Source organism: Oxyura jamaicensis, chromosome 5 (genome assembly GCF_011077185.1).
Source record: "Oxyura jamaicensis isolate SHBP4307 breed ruddy duck chromosome 5, BPBGC_Ojam_1.0, whole genome shotgun sequence".
Taxonomy (NCBI): domain Eukaryota; kingdom Metazoa; phylum Chordata; class Aves; order Anseriformes; family Anatidae; genus Oxyura; species Oxyura jamaicensis.
The window spans coordinates 1,931,433-1,950,588 of record NC_048897.1 but is presented as its reverse complement, the minus strand read 5'-3'; the positions used below and the strand labels follow the sequence as shown (position 1 = coordinate 1,950,588).

At 41.7% G+C, this 19,156-nt stretch overlaps 1 protein-coding gene across 2 annotated transcripts in view; it reads left to right on the top strand.

Moving 5' to 3' along the window:
• Positions 1-283: 283 nt before the first annotated feature.
• NAV2 (neuron navigator 2) overlaps positions 284-19,156 on the top strand; it is a 405,213-nt gene continuing 386,340 nt past the window's right edge. For both annotated transcript variants that reach the window (XM_035326761.1, XM_035326759.1), the window contains exons 1-2: positions 284-302; positions 544-1,162. In XM_035326761.1, the coding sequence (XP_035182652.1) occupies positions 1,073-1,162 (90 nt within the window). In that variant the 5' untranslated portion in view covers positions 284-302; positions 544-1,072. The remainder of the gene's footprint in view (positions 303-543; positions 1,163-19,156) is intronic.

Genomic DNA, 19,156 nt, shown 5'->3' with positions numbered 1-19,156 from the left:
CAGGGCGGCGCTGCGGGGCGGGGGCGGGGCCTCCTCGGCAAGGGGGCGGGGCCACCTCGCCCCGTGCGCGCCTCCCGCCCGCAGCGCGGCTCCCATTGGCTCGCGCGGCCGCAGCCCCCGCTCGCCATTGGCCCGGCGGCCCCACGTGGGGGGCGAAGGGGCGGGAAGCCGGTTGCCCGGGGAACGGCAGGGCGAGTAGCGGCGGCGGCAGCGCCGGGCGGCGGAGCCGAGCCCAGCCGAGCCGAGCGGAGCCGGGCGGCCCTCGCCCTGCGCTGCCCCGCGCCGGCACCGCCCAGCGCCAGGTACCGGCAGCGGAGCGAAACTTTGTCCTGGCGGCCGCGGGGCTCGGGGGTACCGGAGGGTTACCGGGGGGTAGCGGGGTACAGGAGCCCCGCGGGCGGGCTGCGAAGAGCCCCGGTGAAGGCGCTGAGCGGCGTTTGGGGGGCTTGGTGGGGAGTAGAGGCGGCTACGTGCCCTGTCAGCCTGCTCAGAACCCAATTATTTATTTGTTTTTGTTTTTTTTTCTTTCCCCCCTCCTCTTAGGTGTTGGTTTGGATGCGTACGAGAAGGGCATGACAGGCGTGCGCGGCTGGTTTTACGTAATTAGCACCTGCTAGATTGGCAAAAGGCAATTATCGCCGGGAAGCGTTTACATTGATTTATGGGAGGAAGGCGGCCCAGGAGAGGGATGCTGATAATCTCAACGCAGTGGATTAAATGCACATTTACACCTTTATTGACGTATAAATTACCCGTGCCAGCAATGCACTGAAAAGGCTGCTGATGGAGCAATAATGTGGCACAAAGTACTGGGTTCGGATTCAGCTCCGTCATCCTCCTGTAAGGCGCGGAAATGGAACCCCACGTCTGAGCTAAAATAGAAGATAGAGGCTCACAGAGGGGCTGCCCGGTCAGATAATGAGCACTGATGGCAAACAGGAGCTAAGAAGGATGACAAAAAACATGGACGAGGTCTGAAGGAGTCCGCTTGCTATTTTTTTAGTTACTTTTAGATTTTCCTTGTTGTTCGTGCTATGGATTTTTAGGGAAAGCTGAAAGAGGCCGGAGGAGTATGTGTAGCTGGGAAATGGAACCTGGCTCTGAATCCAGCCAACATCAGAAAAGAAAGCCCGTGACACATGGACTGGAAGATCAAAAAAGGGTAAGTGACAAAAGGCCTCTCTGCTTAAATTGTTGGATGAGATGCGAGTGGCAGAAGAGCTCCTTATAACTCTGCTGTTAACTGCAGTTGCTGCTCACTGTGCCTAGCCTGCAGCACATCTCTTCTCATTATATATTAAAAAAAAAAAAAAAAAAAAAAAGTTTTCTTTCTGTTCAGACTTTTTGCAATGTATGGAGCAAGGAGCTGGGGGGAAGGGAGATTGCAATATGAGTAAAATAAGGGAGATACTTCCAGAATGTTGGATGGTTGTTGATGAAGTGACCTGTGGTATAAATGAGGTACATTGACTCTTGCTAAGTCTGCTCAAATTGTTGATTTGTTGTAGTTTTAACTCTTAATGGTATCACTAGAGAGATGGAAAAATTGCTTTCCTGGGATGTGGCCAGTAAATTTGCTGAAAATGTGGCATAGTTGCCAGCGTCCTTATTGTCCTGCTGATAACGTTTTCATTTCAGTGTAGTTTCCAGGCGTGACCAACTTGAAACAACACAAAATGCACGGTGGAACATACTTAATGTCAGCTGACAGATCCCATTTTGCGCAAGTGCTTTGTGGAAGCCTGGTGTGTCAAGGTGGCATTGTATTATTTAATGATAATTGATTGGCTCTGTGTATTAAGCTGACCTAAATGAAGTTGCCATCTCGGCAAAACGGTAGCTTGCAAACAACTGAGGCTTCAAAGTTATTTTCTTGGCATCGGTCAAACAGACTGTAATACTTGACGTGCTTCTGCTGTGCGTGTATCATTTGTGGTCGTTTCCATGCAGATTTGTTTGTTGGTTTAAAACAATGAAAAAAACAAAACAAAACAATGCTGTTATTTGGCTTTGTGTGAAGAGCTCCTTTTCCTGTGGCTTTTATACCTTATTTGTATTTCACTTGAAATAAGTTGGAGTGGGGGGAACCATCAAATATTATTTTGCTGTTCAGTAGTGTTGTCTAATTTTGGAGAAGAGGAGGCATGTGTCACAAATTCATTGAGTCAAAGTGGATTCTCTGTCACCCCATTAGAAATCAAAGCAGCTTGGAAAACTTTCAGAAATCAGATAAAACATAGCTGTTTCCTCAGAGAATAATGTTTCGGGAATACTTATTTGGACAACCAACTAAAATCCAAAATCTATTTTAATTGTACCAAGCATGATCTGTTACCTGATAAGCTGACAGGGTCTTCCTTCTGCTTTTTCAAGGAAGCCTTTTGGAGCTGAAGAAAATCAATAAGGGCAGCAATAAAATCCTTCTATTGACTCCATTTCTGGAAGCCACTCATATTTTATTTTTTCCTCAGGCATACAGTAGCGTACTGTTCATCAAGTAGATGGGAAAAACATTTGGGTCTACACCAAAGCAGACCCTGACTGTTTGGATGCACCAGAATTAATATGCCGTGATGTCTGCCTCTCCTTGCTGATAGGTATAGAAGCCTACATCTCCCATCTGCTGCTGGCTCTGGGTATTTGATGCACATGTAGTATGGGGTCTCGGAAAGTATAATATAACCCCAAGTGAGGCTCAGTGGCAGCTGGGATAACATCAATTGGTCATGCTTTGCTGACGTTCATTTTAACTTGAACTCTAGCCGTCATGGAGATTATTAAATTTATAATGATATATGTAAGATCCATTTTAATGACTCTTCATGCCTGGGTGATCTCTCACTTCTGTTTGCAAAACAAGTCTTAATAGAGTATTACATTTCATTTCCTATTGAATTTTCCAGGGAAAGGTTACTGAAGAGAGCTTTGCTTAGACTTGTGTTTACTGGGAAAAATAATTTTGGAATAGAAGTGTTGACACGATGCAGTAGTTATGGTGGAGTTGAATAATAATATAAACTGTGATGTTCTTAAGCTTGATATTATTTGATTTCTTATTGGAAAAAATGCGTATGTGATCCAGGGCCGTTAGAAGTGTCTACTGATGATGAATGCTGCTGCTGAAAAATGAGACTAGTAATGGAAGAAATAAGATCAAGCTCATTTGAAATCAGACCAATGCATTTTTTAATTAAGGGTATATTTTATGGCTATAAAGTCATTCTTTCTGTAGTGTTTCTGAAGCAATAAGAAATCAGTGTGTGTATATATTCCAATCAATGACGCATCTGGCATATCTTCCCCAAGTAAAGTACCGGAAAGGTAGACTTGCATTTATGGTATAGAAATAAAGGCATTGCTTGATTTTTTTTTTTTTATTATTTTTTTCTTTTTGTAAGCATATTTCTAGGTATCTACCTCATACCCTCTATTGCTCAAAGCGAGACAAGTTTTAGTATTAGTCTTTATTGTTTAGCGGTATGAGGCTTGGCTTTTTGCAGTTGGGCTGATCTGCAAGAACTAGAAATTGAGCTGTGTATGGCACCACAGAAATCAGTACAGGCAGGTTCTTTTCGCTCCTCTCTCTATTAGCTTTCCAGCCAGACTTTAAAAGTACTCTACTATAGTGTTCAGGATAGCATGGCATCTTGCAGCGCAACTTACGTTGGCTGTAGTGAGAACTACAAAGCCAAATTCCTTTGAACTTGTAATATAGCCCTAAAAAATATGATCAGGTTGAACAACCGTGTAAGTGGTCCAACTGAAGGTAGTCGGATTACTCGTGTGAATGAAGTGAGTGGTTTTTACGCCAATAAGTGACCTTGGCAACAAAGTCTGTCAATGCAAGAGATGACATAGCTGATACTAGAGGCTTGTTGAGTTTGTGTGTAGATTATTTTATGTTAGCAAAAACCGACAGTCATTACCAGTAACTTGACAGGTTTATCTTTGCAGAGGAGACTGGAGGACATCACTGTAAAGCAGGTAAAAGACATGGCTACAGTAATCTTGGTATATTTCAGCTGTCCTAGATCTTGGACGACTTTTCTTCCTGGTGTTCTTATTTAAATGCACTTTCTGTTGAGGAACGAGAGGAAATACTTCTTCAGTTGACTTCCAGTCTCTCTGATTGCCCATTTGGATTAGTAGCTCTGTTACGCTTGAGTTAGGTTAGCTGGACATGGTAAAGGGATGTGTTCATGTAGTGGTGACCAAAGTGTCTTCTGCTGTCATCTGGTGAACACTGTGATTGAACAATGAGTGAAGTATAATTGTGAAATAAACTTGTACTTAGGAATGACCTAAATGTGCATTTTATATGCTTATATGTATTCTGCTGTCCAACTACACTTTGGGATCTAATGTAAAAACAAACAAAAAAAGGCAATATAAGCAACAGTTTAAATCTGTCTTCCTGGACCGGTAGGTTTTAGGCAGGGCAGCGTGCAGGTATTGCAGCTCGTGGATGGGTGGTGTAGGCACCCACGGGGTGGCAGTGTCATCAGCAAGAAGGGGTCAGCCGGCACTTGGAAGCGCCAGTCCAAATTGCCCAGAGATGCTGCCACAGATGTGTACTTGGCCTGACACTGTATCTGGCTAAGGCTTTTTCAGGGGATGTGTCTTCTGTTCGTTTTTTTTTTTTTTTTGAAACCATCTTCACGACAGGTATGACTGAGCCATATGCCATATTTTTCTCTTCGGTTTCTGTTGCATTTCCTTAGGTTATATTGATGTACGTTGGAGTTGCTTCAGGGTACTTTGCTGCTCCCTTCTATTGAAGTCAGCTTAAAGAGCATAAGTGGTCTCGCATGTATTGACCTAGTGTTACAAAGAACAAGTAGTATTTAAGGTGGGGTAATGTTGGCTGAGTACCGTTTTGTTGGTGGGTGTTTGTGCCGAGACATTAAAGCGGTTGATAGCTGCTGAGATGTCAAGCCAGTGTGAAAGCCCTCGAGTATAACCCCTATAAACTGCAGCAAGCCTTAGCTCCTGGAATTAACAGCAAGCTGCTGTGTGGTGCTTTGAGAATGCAGCTGATTGGGCTCCTTTGGAAAAAGAAATGCAATAAAAATGCACCGAGGGAAAGAACTGAGGAAAAAGTCATGGTCATGCCTTCATCTAACAAATACTGAAAACCTTCTATAAACACAACAATCTATGTAGGACTTTAGTTCTTAATTGTGGGGGTTGTATTTTTTTTTAATTGTATCTTTTTTAAAAAATTGTAATTAAGATCATTGAAATGCCTACTTTCAATTTAATATTGATAAGTCAGATTTGGGACTTGGTTGCATGGGTAAGTCTTGGTGATCTGTCTCATGCTCAGCTTCTGCATGCAGGTCATACGTTTGCTGCATTTAAGATGTTCTTGAAACACATTTTGTGTTTGTGACTATTTCAAGCCACTCTTTGTTAATAAATTGGCTCAAAGAAATAAGTGGTTCTGCTCATATTGATGATGTAAAATCGAATCTTCGTGATTGTTACAGGGTATTCTGTTCTTACTTTTAATCTATTTTTTCCTCTTAAAGTTGTTTCTGTAGTGATTTTAATGAGGAAGCTGTAGGAGTAAGTGTGACTTCATTATTGCCTTTCCTTTCCTAATCAGGCTAGAGTCTTAACGAAATTTCTTGGATGAAGAAACAGTGCCAGCTACGGCTGTCAAATGTATTTATATAAGGTAAACAGTGAATCTTGGCTGTTGAGCTGATGCCTGTTGTAATATCTGGCTGGCAAAAGGAATTGTACTTGCGCAAGTTTTTTAAAATTGGGGGGTGAGTTTTTCCAACTTGTGTCAATTTACATTAAGATGTGGCCCAAAGGAGCTGTGCTGATTTAGACCTGTCAAAGATAAGACTGCGAGTGGTGAGCTGCTTGCACTTGAGATGGCGGTGACATCTTGTCTCATCCAGAGCTGGCTCAGGTGTGGTGCTGTTGGCTGGTAGTCTCTTTGCCCTGTCCTCTTCCCCCAAGTCTTCTGTGTTCCTGTAAATGCAAAAAGCTCGTGTGTGATTTCTTGAGGTCTTACCGATACTTGTGCAAATTGCAGGTCTTTACCTCTGTTCTGTTGTGTGAAAGAGAGCGAACGATACGCAGAAGATGTACTTATGCTCTAAATTGTTATATAGGTACATATGGCTCCTAACACAGATGGAGCATGTATGGGCAGGCTCTGTAAGGGAGGCGTGCTGGGTTATTGATTTCTGTTCCTCTTGGTGGTCACCTTACTATTGAGATCTGTAAGAAGTTCAGCATTTCTGTGGCTACGTGGGTAGCGTTTTATGTGGTGTGCAGTGATCCAAGTGAAAGATCAAAATCGAACTTCATTTTAGGTTGAATTGAAGCAGATCTGTTCACGTTCAAGGACTGGATGTTGGCATACACAGTCTGAAAATGAGAAAAAAGTTTACAACTGCTACAAAACTGGAGAGAAGAGAACAGCTGCGATTTTCATGTATGCCCTAATGATTTAGGTGCTAACGTGGCACACGAAACTCTTTCAGGTCAACTTTTTTTTTTTTTTTTTTTTTCCCGTCTTTGATTGAAATTAAGTTTCTTGGTAAATACCTGATATCAAATTGGTCTTTCTCTCCCAGAGAATGAACCTGGAGTTGTGATGGTGTCAGAACTACTTCAATCTTCTATATTAGGCATGATTTCTTTTTTCAATTAACGTTCTGGAGCCTCCTTCCAAACAATTATCCCTGAAGGGGTCCCTCCCAAGATATTCAAGATGTGAATTATGTGATGTCATGGAGAAGGGGTACCTCAACAATAGGTAGCTATATCCAAATAATGACTTTTGCCTGATGTGCAATGGCCATCTTGTATCTGTCAAGCTGTTTGTGTTGCTACATTACGCAGTTTGTGTTAAGCGACGTGTGCATCAGAGTAAACCTAGCTTTAAGGAATTCCTGTATGTTGGAGTGTTTTGGGGTATGTGCATTGGCATGCTTCCATCCTCCTCTTGTCTGACAATGCCAAATTAAATTCTCAAAGGCATTTGCTTGATGCAAAAGGACACTTCTTACATTGAGCGAGAATAAAATAGTGAACAAAAAATCCTGGGGTCACTGAGACCCTTCTTTTCCTCACTTCAAGTGAAGCTTATTAGCCTAAAATAACTTCACCTTGACTTAGGTGTTTTTCTCAAGTTCTCAGGATGTGGAAAACAACCACTTACAGGCACAGCAGAGTTGCAAACAGTGTATCGTACCTTTCTCAATCATTTGGGTGTGCTTTGAATATCCTGATTTTATAGATGGGTGAAGTGACGAGGGGCAGTATTGGCTTTCCACATTAGTGCATCTTAAAGCCTCTGTTAGAGAGAGTAAAGTTGATGAGGAGATGGAGCCAGCTGAGAGACAAGACTGACAAAGAGCTGCTTCTTGTTGTGGCTCTGTGCTGATGGATCGGTTGTGTGAAACGTTATGCTGCTGAGGACAGGACTCTGGAAATCTGTTCAAAATGGTTACCGTGCCTTTTGCAAACTTCCTGATGCTGCTGTTCTAGCAGAATGCCCAGCTCTGAGGCTTTCCCTTAACACAGGGTACAGCAGGGGGTTCAATTGTGTTCATCGGAGCTGAACCCGCCCCTCTGCCAAAGCAGGTGGTTTGCCCAAATTCCGGAAAACCTCTGAAAATGATCATATGGAGGAGCATTTACACAGGGCCATTTAAACAGAACCATACAAAATTAGGTGGAGATGATTTCTGTATGCTGAAACTCTGCATGGAGCCACAGAGGAGCGTTGATAATTTCTAGTCCCAACAGGGTGCTGACAAGACACCAAAAACGCTGCCCTCAACTGCAAGAACGTCCCCGCTTGCATGTATATGCATCTCTGTAGCATCTCATTTTACACTGGCCTTTTTTCCTCCTGGGTGATGACAGATTAAGAGTACATGGGTATGATGTGTGGGGACAGATCTGCAGCAGGCTGTGCAGTGAGCCACACGCCCGCGGTGCTGATCGATAGCCGCTGTATTGGGGCGGCGGGGCGAGCCAGGCCGGCCTCAGGCCCCTGCTGACAGGGCCTTCACATCCCGAGGCGTGAGGCACCGTTTGCCTGGCCCTGAATGGCCACGGGCTCTAATGGGCATTAATTAGCCAGGACATTTTAAAATTCAGGCAGGCAGCTTGATTCGGGGGCTGTCTCCAGCCAGCAGTGGGCTGTGCGGGTGGGCTGTACTCGGTGCTGAGTGCTGTCCTCCATCTGCTGAGCTCCTGCTTGGGGCCTGGGGAAGGGCAGGGACAGCTCCAAAGCCAAAGCTCTGATGTTGGACTCGGCGGTGCAGCTCTCAGTGCAGCCCTCCCCAAGCTTTTGAGGTGTTTGGCTTTTGTTTTCTTATTTTTTTGCATGTGCCATGCAGCTCTCGCATTGGGGCCTTTCACGGTGCCATCCTGGTCTGTGCTGCCTGAGGTGCTACGTGTGAGTTACTCAAACTTTGCATGTCCTGCTGTAGAAATGAGGATTTGATTGCTAGGATCCTAACAGCTCCATCAATCTAATTTCAAAGTTACCAAAGCCAAATGTTTTAGCAGTAAGTGTAAGTACTATATAGTCGAAGTATTCTTTAAAATAGAAAGAATACATTATGCACATACATTATAGCATTAAGAGCACGCATCTCAAAATAAAATATGTATTTAGTGCTGAAAAGGGAAAGCCTGCTGCACTTGTATCAAGCATGGATTATAGGATGTTACAGAGAACTTGCTGCCTGATAAACTTCTGGTTTGGGCTAGATTGTCAAAACTTACGTAGGAATGATTAGGTTCCAGAGTGTCCTTGGAAATATTTCTCCAGCAGTGAAATGCGCTCATCTGTTCCTCCTTTCCTTTACAGTGCTGATGAATCTGCTGCTGAGATTTCGCCGAAATGTCCGTATTTCCCATGTTTTTTTCTGTTTGAGATGTAGCAAAACCATCTTTTCTGTGCTAGAGGATGCCTTTCTACTGATGCACAGCGTACATAGCCAGCCTCCTCCTGCAGTCCTTACACGTGTGAGCAATCCAACGTAAATCAGTGCATTTCTTCAAGTTAGTCAGTATTGTGGAAGTGAGCCCCATGTTTTTGTTTGTTTAATAGAGCAGGTGTCTGTCTTACACTGTTATTTAAAAGGTACGAGTAGGTAAAAATTAGAGGTTGTGTTTTTAATTAGTGTTTTTTATAAAGCAAGTGTGACTTTTAGATAACATGCACTAGAACTCATTAGTGTGTAGTTTGCTGCACACCTCTTTAGAAAAATGTTCATTATTATGCAAATGGATAGCCTCTGGCTTGGAAGTAATTGTCGTATGGAATAATGTGTGGGCCGTGATATTAAATTCTTTAAAACTGAAATGGCTGGGAACCTCATGGTGGCCAGATATTGCCTGTCACAATGTCTGTGCCTGGAAGCACGTCTGGTATCCCAGAGCTCTGCTATCTGTTTGGATATCCCTGGTGAAGGGAGTGGTAAGAAAGGCAAAGGCAGTGGGAAGAAGGAGGGGCAGGAGTGCAAAGGGAATAGACTCAGTGATAATACTGACTTATTTACTAATTTTAGGCCTTATCACAAGGCTAAACTTACCTCAGGGGTCTGTCGGAAAGGGAGGCATTAGAGAGACAGACATGTATTTTATTCAGTAGCTGTTTTTAGGCACTGAAGGTTAGGGTTTTGTTGTTGCTTTGTTGTTTGTTTGTTTTCTGATGGCTTTTGGTCTAATTTGACAGCTGTGGCACAAGGTTATTTATGCTTGCATATTGCAGCAGTTCTCAAATATTTAAGAAAAATATTAGTAATGATTTGAAGTAGCAATAAAGCTATAATGTATTCTTTGACAAAGAAATGGAATTTGGGTTGTCTGTAGTACTGTATCTGCGTCTGAGAAAATATTGATGCATGTTTGTGGCTCTATGTTAGTGCAGATGAAGGAGATTTTTTAGCAAGTGTGAGAGGTATTTCTTGGCTATGTTCTTTGGAAAGCATTGCATGTCTGTGTATGAATTTAAGGTCATGTATAATTTTCAAAGGATTGCTGAAAGAAGTATGTAGAACATAATACAACCTAGTAGTAAAATAGCTGTATTACAGATGAAAGCTGGTATTTCTTCTAAAAATTGTTCAAAGTTACATTGGTCTAACTCAAAACTAACTGGTAGGAATCTGCTAGACTAAGTTATCTGAACTTGCTCTTCTAACCTGCAACCTGCTTTCAGAGTGGTATCTTACTGGTCTTCATGTTTTCCAGATCAAGTCAAAATTTCCTTTTTCTTTGCAGGTGAAAACTAGAAGGAATAGTGTATCTGTGAGGCTTTTTTTTTTTTTCTTTTTTCTTTTTCTGTGGCACATTTCCCCCTGACCAGTTCACTCTCTCTCTTCTCTCTTTCTGGCAATGCAAAGTGACTCCGAGGTAGGACAAAACAGCGAACCATGGTCTTAAGTGTCAATGGCAAATGTATAGTATTATAGGAGAGGCTGAGCCGGGGAAGATACCTAGACCCTTCCTGGTATGCCTCAGGAGCTTGCTGCAGCTCCTGATAGGAAGCAGACCTGTCTTTGGGAGTCTGAGGTTGGCAGGAAGAGGCTCCTGGCACATTCCAATGGCAGTAAAACTCAGTGAGAGAACAGTCTTAATTCTTCCCTTTACAGAAGGCTGTCATTCATCCATTAGAAAGGAATCACCTGCCTTACAAATGAGCCTGTCCTTACACCATTAGGCAAAAAATAGCATGGTATTGAAGACAGTGCTTCCTTTTCTTGCTAACTGAATATGATGCATGGATGTCTCTTGAGGCTATCGCACACTGATGGTAATAAATATGTACTCAGACTTGTCTAGCTGTTTTTTCAGTGTTCTGCTCTTGAAAAAGGAGATGTGTTCAAGGGAGCTGAGGGGTAGAGGAGTAGCTTCCAAGATTTGATAATAGAGTAAGTTGAGAAATCAATAGAGAGGAAGGTAAGCCTGTTACAGAAAAAAAAATCATTTATAGGTGGAAAACTAGAAAACTACATGCTATAAACAGTTAGCTTGCACTGTGTTTGTTTATTTTCTGAAGTCTTCAGTTCTTCCTTGTGATGACAGCAGCGACTATCAGATCTTCAGTGACTTGGAGGATTTGTTTTGAATAAACAACATACATCTGATATGACTACTCCAAAAATGTAACAAGGCAGATGGAATCGCCTGTGTTATTTGTGTGTATTTCTCTGAATTTTTCCAATTCAATTATTTACTGTTTTCATCAGCGATTTTGCTGTATCACGTCAAACAAGGTAATCATTTTTTAAATGTCTTGGATTTAGTGCTGTGGTATGCAAAATTTCTAAGCACAGACTGGGAATGCAGAAATAAAAGAGGTTAGAAACTAGTGCACAAAATGGCTAGATTTTGGATAAGATAACTTGGATTGTGGTTAATTTGCTGCAAGGCTGGCAGGAACTGGGCTTCATTTCTTCTTCTTTTTTTTTTTTTTTTTTTTTGCCATTGGTCCACAACATAAAAATGATCTGGTGATAGTTGAATTATTGAAAGAAGTATGTTCTTTCCATATCAGCCAGAACTGATGATTTGATCAAAGTCACTATAAAATACTAAATTAAGCAGAAGCTGCATCAGTTTGTTAGTTGCTTAAAATAGTGTTTTAATGTTACATAGGCTTACAGCTCATGTGCTAGTAAAGGGAGAAAATCATTGCTAAACACCAGAAGAGATCTTTCTTTCAAACATACTTAGTTTTTGTAATTCTAGGTTCCTACTACGCTTCATTGTTGCAAAACTGATGTTAATCTTGCATGCTGGCTCAGTGCTGCAAAGCTGTTTCAGACATGACCTAGGTGCTTGAATCCTGGAATTTTGGGTTTCTTTGAAATTATTTTTTTCCTTTGAATTTGCGTACCAAACCCTCATTGTTTCATTCGAAATGCTGACTTTTGGAGCTTGTGCTCAGCAATAGGAGCAGCCTGTCTTTAAATTCCTTTTCCTTTAACCTCCTTTCCTTGACTAAATAAAAGGCAGATTAGTGATACTATGTATGTGTTAGGACTGGAATAAAATCTTCATAAATATTTATCAAGTGGGAAAGCAAATACATGGATGCGTACTTTTTAAAGGCAAATGATGTGTCATAATAATCAGCTGGCAGAGGATTAAAGGTAAGCGTAGGGGACATTTTTCACCTTATAGAGTCTCCATGTGAACTTTGAGTATAGTGCAGCATGTTGAAACACTAAAAAGGATGGATGAGTGTACAGACTAGGTTCTGTGCAGATAGACCATGGCTTTAGGATGAGCCTGGAACATGAAATCTTGATGGTGGGTGGCCTAGTATCATCTGCAGTAGCTGAATCTGAAGTGAAGATGTTTAATGCTGTGACAGAATCAATACGAGCCTAAATATATGTACCTCATCATGACATTGTCCTAACTGTTGACCATGTGATTTAGGAGGCAATACTGTTGATAGATAAGGTATAAACTACAAACCCTGCAGGGTTCTTCTGGCTTTCCTGGCCCGCAACATCTTTTTTTATGGGAAAGTTCATAAGATAGTGTAAAAGGCTTCTGCCTCTTGGGCTCTTCTATCTGTAATATGGGATAAAATTCAGTTTGCAAAGCATTTTGGAACCTCCAAAAGGCAGGGTTGAGTGATGCTAGTAAAAAAAATAATCCAGGTTTCTTAACATACATTGTAGCCAATAATGGCATAAACACAGTATCTTGATGATGGTCTTCTGGAACTGTTCTGTCTTTATTTGACCTACAGATGATATATCTTCAGCTCCTAGTGCTAGCTATTCTTTTTTTGTGTGCATATGAGCACCTCTGTAAAGAGCAGAATATTAGTTCTGGTGTTCTGGTAGTTGAAATGAATCTGGCTGGCAGCATGGCCCTTGGTGGTGTTTAGGCAATGTGGGTCCGAGGTCCTTGGCCGATCTCTGGATCAGGGGGAGTGGGAGGGTGGTGGAGGAGAGCTGTGGCTGGCTTATGCTTTTGCTCTTGCTCTCTGCAAGTTCTTGCAGTTCTGTTTTCTGTGTGTGTTTATTTGTTGCCACAAGTAAAAAATGGAAATGGTAGTGGGGAGTCATTATGAATGACTGCCACAGCTAAAACACAAAGCAACATGAAGGCAAAAATAATGCAACCGTTCACCTCCTATGAAGAAATCATCTTAAAAGTTAAAATATATGCTTGTCCTTATTGCTATACAGGCTAACACAAATACTCTCTGCATTCTGTGAATGGCTGTTCCATAGGCGTGGCTTCTCATTTTTCTGTTGAAATACAGGCAGTGCGTACCTGTACAAAATTCTGATGTGTTCTGCAGATAGCAACTAGAAGATGTATGTGTTCATAAAATGGGCTGTAGCATCAGAGGAGTGTGGAAATGGCAGCGAGCCATTCCTCATGCTGTCAGGGTGTAAAGACAGCCAAGTAGCTCCATCTAATCTGCATCAGTTGTACGTGTTGCCAGAGATGATGAAATAGAGGCTTCTCCCCTCTCCCCCTGCCTGTTTTCTTCTGCCTTAAGGTGATGTATCATGGCTACATATGCTGTTCAATAAAAGCTGGTGGCTGCACAGTGCAGAATGACTTCTTTACGATCGAGGTGCCTGTAGAAACCAATTGAACATGCTGATTAACTTTTACACTGTCTTCAAAGTAAACTTCTAATTTATTTCACAATTACCATGATTTTGGATGGGTGGGGACAGTAGTGTAAAGGACTCATGCATCCCGCTTCTATGAACTATGGTGGTAGTTAAGATTGCAATTCACATAGTAAGCCTTTTCAGAAGGTGTACTTCAAATACTCAAAGTGGAGCAAATTTCTTTCTCTTTTTTTTTTTTTTTTTTTTTTTTTTTCTCCAGCAAACTTTGTCGGAGTGGGTGAGTCTAAGCTAGCAGAAAGGTTAGAGGAGGTCTGGGTCTCTTCTCCCTCAGTCACTGCAAGGGCTGTGTGCTCCACAGTTATAACTCTGATAATTAATTAATTTACTTGCATCTATTCCTGGAGTCCTGGGAAACTGGTCCAGACTGAACAATTCCCCTATGTGGAGGACAAGCAAGGACAGTCCCTGTCTTTGTGCCACAACACATGTGGAATTGCCAGAAGCCCTGGTCCCCAACGAACCTCGAGGCATGCTATTACCGACCTTGTACCGGACAGAGTGCTCATTCTGGAGTGCCCCGTAAGTGCTGCGCTAGCCGACCAGCTGGGGGTGGTGATACAGAGACCATTAGCGTGGTCCTCGGAGGATACAACAGGACAGCATTATGCGTCCTTACAGCTTGCCTGGGTTTTCAGCAAAATTAAAGGATGCCCGGATATCGTGTCCAAATTCTTTTGGGAATTTGGAATGACTGACTTTCTTCTCTAAGATAATAGTGTGCGGAATTTTTTGTTGCAAGTCAATTCCTGTGATGAAACTTAATGACACCTTTTGTTGCCAATTAAGATTAATAATCTGGAATGCTTTTTACATCATTACATTGATTTCTATCATCACAGCCATTCTTCATAGAGTGCGGGTTTCCAGTTAGGATTTTAGTGCCATTTAAGTAACGAAAGCAGCCTGTTTTGATTGCTATTTAATGATTGGAGGAAGACTTTTTTTTTTTTTTTTAGTGTAGTATCTTATGCAGACAGTGTCAAAGGTAAAACAAAATAATGACTGTTGAATTAGGTTACTTTTAATCCTTCTCGCTTGAGAGGAAAACACATCTGTGCCCTTCAGCAAATTACTTGGAATTAAGTTTTAGACTCGAGTATCGTAACTACTGGGTGTCTACAACTTATGCACGTTGTCAGTCAGATTGCATCGCAGCATATGCTACGTTAACCCAGAACTTCGTACAGCTACAAACCCTTTGGAAGTGAAGGCTTTCATGAGGCAGACCTCAAACATCTGACATGCTGCCTAGTGTTGAACTTGGGAAGCTAACAACTATTCGTAACTACTGATGGTAGCTTAATATCCATGTTTTTGTTGTTTTTGGCTACCTGCCCAGATTCTACAGTGATGAGTAGTTATCTTTGTGACCTTTCACATTGTTGACTGTGGTTATTAATGTGTTGCACACGCTTGCGTTGCATCAAATACCAATTTTTTGGTAATAGGAAAAGAATATCTAATTAGGGAACTAATGTAATTCATTTCACACACTGTAATTTGGGTATTGCTTTTGGAAGAGAGTAATGAGTAGTACGCGCTATGATTTCCTGATGTAGTTACGGGAGTACTAGGTTGTTAATTTGGTCGGTATCAGCTTCCTATTGGAGTGACTGAAGCGGGATCATATGAACACAAGCATATCTAAAAAAAAAACGACTCCAAGGAAGAAAATCTTTTAAATCACTAGATACCTTGTATAACCTTTTAAATGATAAATCATAATGATAGATAGCAAATGCTTGTAAAAACAAGACGACTGTGATTGAGAAATCTTGTTTTTGTAGGCAAAACTGCATGAAACTGGTAGTGTGTGCTGATAAGCACACCACACCAGATGCTTATCTTCTAGGCATTGTGTAGAAAATGTAAAACTGATGATTGGGAGTTGAGATGCATAGTATTCTCGTAGCTGGGTACCTTTCATGTAATTACACCTCATTCCGTTGCTACAGTATTTCTTCTATTGATGGCACGTAACCTGAAGCTTAATTTTTTTTTCCTTTCTGAAGGCATTGAAGCAGATTGCACCTCAGGATATCCCAGCAAGATAAGCAATATCCAGGATGTAAAAGAGCTGAGCTGTAAGATAGGTCATCTGTGATGGCTTACCACACCAGATTTTTCTTGAAATTAAGTTACCGTTAGCTTTTCTACTGTTGGTGTAATTGTCTGTTAAGCTTATTTTCAGAAGGCTGTAAAGGCTCCAAGGGGTATTTCGTGCTGTTACATTTGCACTAGTTACTAATGCAGAACCTGTAGTTGTTGCACGGGTTAGAAAATATGTATATATTAATTTCTATTCACATGGCTAATGTCTGACGTATTTAACTGGTATTCTTTCTGGTTTGTGTCATGGTTACTTCATTATGATATAAATGTTTGCAGGATCCCAGACGTTGTAGTTCTCAGTGGGGAATTTGCATTGAAATTGGTAGGGGTTCGGAGTGTCGAAAGCTGCTTGAGTGGGCATCAGCTGTGACTTCAGGCAGGCAAGCTTAAGTGGTAGAAAATGTGTGTGTGTATATTCTATATACAGCTGCTAATGTACTGTTCAGGCAATCAGGGGGATGGTTCCTTTGGTGATCTGCTGGTTCGGTGAAGGGGGATGTGCGTTCACTTCTGAACAGGGGAGATTTTTCTACCCAGAAAACCTCTGGATTAGAGCAGGGGTCAGCAGAGAAAATACAAGAGAATTTCAGTAAAGCTGAAGAATGGGGGATGAAGGTGGAAGAGATGTAAGTGCAATGAAGCAGGACTGTGGCGGAGCACAAGACAGTCAAGGCTTCTTTGCACCTTCCTCTCAAGTATTTTGAGCCTACTTGGGAAACTGTACTAAGCTGACATTTTCTAAATGCTGTTCTAGCAGTTTGCTAGGATATATGCTCAAGTAAAGCTACAGGAACATGTTTTTTGAAAATGAATTTAAACAACACCAGGCTGGAAATCTTTGTGCAAAGAGCGAAGGAGAGTGGTACAAATCTGGCCCCTTCGCTCACTGCAGCCTTAAAGGAAAAGTTGTTAAATCTTGTGTTGTGTGGAGAAGAAACACAGTTATAACGAGATAGTTTGGCAGAGAAGTAATATAGCTGTCTCATTAAAAATAATACAAAGTATTATTTACCATTACATCGAGGATTTGGCTGTGACCTGTATTTCAAGTGCGTTCACGCAAGGAGAATGAGCTGTATTAAACTGCTCAAGAGTCAAACAGACAGCTTGCATCCTTGCATGCTGTTTATTCCCCAGCCTTCATCCTTCTGCTTTGTCTAAATAGTTTGCGAGATCTCTGGGATGAGAACTCCATCATCTCTCTGTGGAAAGGCATGCGACAAACTTGGACCATAAATAAGAAGCAGTGTTTTTTGCCAGGGTCTTCCCATAAAGTTGCACTCGTGTTTTTATAACAGGAACTGTCTCAATCCTTCCTTCTCCAGTGAGGTGATGAAAGTAGAGAAGCAAGAAAATAGGCACAGAACAGCTCTGTGATGGTTTACAATGTTTCTGGGTGTATTCTTTCCATCTTTCTGGATGTGTTCATACTGCGTTAGCTCCGTGGTCCATCAAAGACTGAGAAAAGAAGCACAGCAACTGGAGGAAGAAATGGAAGAAGCTGAAGAATTGCTTTTGTAGTTGTCTTTCTGTGGAGGGAAAGGGTTTATATTTTTTTTTTTCACAATCCAGCTTGTATTTTACTGGAGACTACCAGTGGTACTTTAAAGCCTGTGTTATTTCCCCAGGTACTTGGAATTCACAGGTATGAGTTAGGCTGGTCCTTTTCTGCCTTGAATTTCAGTGGGTGATCTATTGGATAATTTTCAGTTTAAGCTCGTGTGATTATGTTCAAACACTCTAAAGAAAAACTGGGTTATCTCATTAGAGGCCTTGCATAAGGGGCTTGATTTTGCCCCTTTTTCCTTCCAGATTTGAAGTATCCTTGCCACTCCAGACCCAGCGTAAGATCCTATGATGTATGAAGATAATACTGAGAAGAGCGATGTGCAGTGGTCTGTGCGTGTGATTGCTGAAGACTTGCTTGTAAGCAAAGAGGAAAAATACTTGTCGGAGAACACGAGGGTTTTCCAGTACCGTGTTTTCAAAGATGTCCTTCCTCAGCAGTACAGTCACTTGCAATTAAGAGCTTAGAGGCAAGGACTGAGGCTCAGCGTGACGTGAAAAGTCCTATGATTCTCAGCCACAATACACCACAACGCTTTTCCATCAGGAGTGTTCAGATTTTCATGACATGGCTTAGAGATGTGTACAGGAACAAATCTGGAAGTGATTTAGAAACCAGAACTGGCCTAGCATACTATGGAAGCAGATAGCTCTACTATGGTCATGCTGCTTTGAATATGATAAGATGAGGCTTGCAGTTCCTTTTCAAATTACCAAAACTTAGCAAGTTTGGTACCAATTTACCAAAATCCACTAGGCTAATACCACAACTCACATTCAGTTGAAAGGATTCCTTCTTTGATAATGAATTGCCAATTTGTGGTACTGATTCTCACAGTTAACAAAATATAAAAATTTTATATATTCAGTGAATTATTGGGGTGGGTGTGATGCCTATGGAAAATGAGCCCTGTCTAAAGCTGACTTTACTCACAGAGATAATTATGTGTGGTGTTGCTCCTATTACGGCATGACAAGAAGGAAGCCCTTTTTAGTACTGTGAGGTCATTTGAAATACACACTGGTAAGAGAGTAATGGACAAGACAGTAGCTGGAGAGGAAGAAATCTTGTTATGAAGTGTTTTCTGCTTCCTTAACCTGTATGGTTGGTAGCTGAAATACCTGTCTTAGGCTAGAACAACCTCTGTGACTTGTCCTTGAATGTGCATCTTGAAATTTAGACTCAAAATCGAATCAACTAATAAATGCTTTGATCATGTGTTGTCATCAGGATTCCCACCAGCTTCTTGTGGCTACGCTCTCTGGCTCGAACATACAGTCCTTGTACCTCTGTTGTTTACTGAGAAGGTCTGGCATTGAGGTAGGGCCAGACAACAGGCAAGGCGTTGCAGCCCACTAGCAGATAGCCAGCCAAAGTTGTTTCTGGGCCATCTGACTTTTGCATCAAGTGGCTTATTTTCAAATTCTGTGTAGATTGTATTTTGTTTTTGTTGGATTCCCATTCTAGGCCTTTGATGATAAAGAAAACTTCTGACTAAATATTTTGAAGACTTGTACTCTGTAAACCTCTTCATGTTTTCCAAGAGTAATATGTCGAGAGTACAAAGACTTCCTGTCCTATGATTGCTACCAAATCTCCCTTTATTTATTTCTTTTTATTATTAATGACATGTATCCAGAGCTAGAGTTGGCAGGCACGTGGTCTGGATTTCCAGATTCTGGGTCTTCCATGGAAGAAAGGTTGTTCAGCGCAAAATAGTATTAGCGTGTAACTGAATGTAAAGCCTGGAGTTCAGAGTTTGTGTATGCTGTGTCCCATGTTTGCTTATGCAGAACACGATGAAGAACAGAAGCTGGAG